A 2,320-nucleotide genomic window follows, 5' to 3' on the forward strand; every position below is an offset into this window, starting at 1 on the left:
AATGCATTACATTTGTGTGCCATTCATTCATTCATTCATTTAGTATGCATTTATCTTGATTGACCAGGTTCAGGGAAAGAAGTTTAGAAAGCAAGAAGAGAAAAAGAAAATTAGTGATTAGGTTTTATCCAAATATTCAAGACCTATATGAAAAAAATTATAATTTTTTTCCTGCTAATCATAAAGATCAGAATAAGTGGAGGTGAATAGACAAATATTAAGATAAAAGGAATCAATATTATGATGTTGCAGTGGGCAGTGCAATGCACCACCTAGATCCTCTTTATGAGAAATTTTTCCATAAGTGCTAGAAGAAGTGCTATGGACAGCCTTCAGCTGCCATGCCCTTTAGAAACTGTCTCACCTGAAGAAAGTGGTCTTGCCCTGGGCTATGGTCCTTCCCTGGTCTCTCACACCCAATGGCTGATTGATGAGGGAAGAGAGCTATTTCAGCCTTCCCTGGGACAACGCTGACCAGCCATTCTGACTCCCGAGCTCCCAAAGAGGTTGCTGAGGCTGTCACTGGATCTGCAGCACTTTAACTTCTCCTCGTCTCCCTACTGTTTACTTGGCCTTTTTTTCACAAAGCTCTTCTTTATAAATATTGAGCATGCTAAAAGCAAACAAACAAACAAACAAAAGCTGGTGATCAGAAGCACCTCCAAGGGCATTGGAGAATTCATAGAGGTAAATTCACAATTACAAAGGTAAGGAAAAACAACCTGAAGTGGAGAGAAAGGAGACAGGCATTGGGAGGTAATGAAAAAAGGGGGTAAACTGGAAAAAAAATGAGATGACTTTGAAGCAAGAGTAGGGGTGAAACAAGAAGAATAGGGTTGGCTGAAGATGACAGAAGTGGAAGAAACAGCTCATGCACCACAAGCAAGGGACCTGAAAATCCGTCGTTGATTATGTGTGGTCTACTCTCCCTGCTAAAGGTCCTTACCAGACTCTATCTATCTATCTACCTATCTATCTATCCATCCATCCATCCACCCACCCACCCATCCATGCCTGCTACCGATCAAGGCATTTAGCTAAACAAAATGAGACAAAAACTAACATAACAAAAACTGCAGCTGCCCATTGTCTACGAGGCAGAAGTTTCATCTCTGAGTGGTGGTATGTGTTCACAGCGTGTAGTGGAGGATCACTAGTGCCGAAGCCGGGTGGTGAGAGATTGTGGGAGCAGTTCATTCCTGGAACAGGCGTCTCCGGGCCTTGCGAGAAGGACCCGGAGGGCGCTGGGGGCACGCGTGGGGACCTGGGCTCGGAGAGGGAGGTAGAGGTTGGAGTGGCGAGTTGGGGAAGGGCTCCAGAAGGTGGACGTCCAGGTTGAAGTAGCGGAAAGAAGAGCGTCTCTCTGGACTAGGAGTGGGGGCCCAAGACCGGGGCTCTGGTACCTGGCCCACAGGGTAGGGGTTGGTCACGCTTCCCGCGCAGGGGCGGAGCCCAGCGACGGAGCCGGCTGCAGGGTCTATCCGAGGCGACAGGAACGCGGGGTCCGCGTCTTCCTCATAGGCCTCTTCTTGGGGGGCCATCTGTGGGACAGATGCGCGGAAGAATCCTTGCTCGACGGCGACGTCGTGCCCGGGCGCGCCCAGGAAAGCGCCCGGTTCCAGGCAGACAAGCGAGTGGCTCTGCTCTCCTGAGCGCAGGAGGGCCTCGGGGACCAGCAGCAGGGTGAGCTCTTCGACAGACACTTGCAGGACCGACGTTGGCTCAGTCTCCAGCACCAGGTCGACGTCGTCCAGGGACATCTGCAGGGCACATCCCGTGGCCAGTACCACCACCGAGGTGAGGGCACCGGCGGCCGGGGGCCCCTCCAGGCCTTCCAGGCCTGCAAGCTCCTCGGTTCGTCTGCGCTTGGCGGGGCCGGGTCCTCCGGTCAACGGTCCGGGACAGGGCGCAGGGTAGGCGCTGGGGCTGCGGGGTCGGCTGCCCATGACCTGGACGGCGCTGCGGGTGGCGCTGCCGGGGGCGGAGGGGGGGGGGGCTGGCGGAGGGCGTGAGGGGCTGGGTCCTGCACGCAGTGACAGGTCTCGACGACAGGTGAGGCGGCGGGGCGCGGCGGGGCGCAGAGTGAGTGCCCGGGAGTTCTGGGGGCGCCTCCCGGGAGACCCTCGGTCCAGGTTCTGGTGGCGCAGAGTAGGCCCTCACACGTCAGGGTGAGCATTGAATTATTAATAGGAGAAGTCAGGTGACCGGCAGAGGAGGTTTCAATATAAGCTCCGCCTCCTGCCTAATGGGGGATTAGATTTAGTGACGTGCAGTAGCGGGAGGTTTTTAAGAAACTGTAGCGAGAATACCCCTTGGATGT

The 2,320-nt window shown here is 54.0% G+C and overlaps 1 protein-coding gene across 1 annotated transcript; it reads right to left on the reverse strand.

The window, feature by feature from the left end:
* Positions 1 to 1,193: 1,193 nt before the first annotated feature.
* On the reverse strand, positions 1,194 to 1,946 carry LOC124525959 (proline-rich protein 23A-like). Its single transcript, XM_047098621.1, has one exon. The coding sequence runs from the start codon at positions 1,944 to 1,946 to the stop codon at positions 1,194 to 1,196; it is 753 nt and encodes a 250-aa protein (XP_046954577.1).
* Between the last annotated feature and the right edge of the window lie 374 nt (positions 1,947 to 2,320).

This window comes from Lynx rufus, unplaced genomic scaffold, assembly GCF_022079265.1.
Source record: "Lynx rufus isolate CCGP_SWC_20201006 ecotype Redwood Valley unplaced genomic scaffold, mLynRuf1.p SCAF_5, whole genome shotgun sequence".
Lineage (NCBI taxonomy): Eukaryota > Metazoa > Chordata > Mammalia > Carnivora > Felidae > Lynx > Lynx rufus.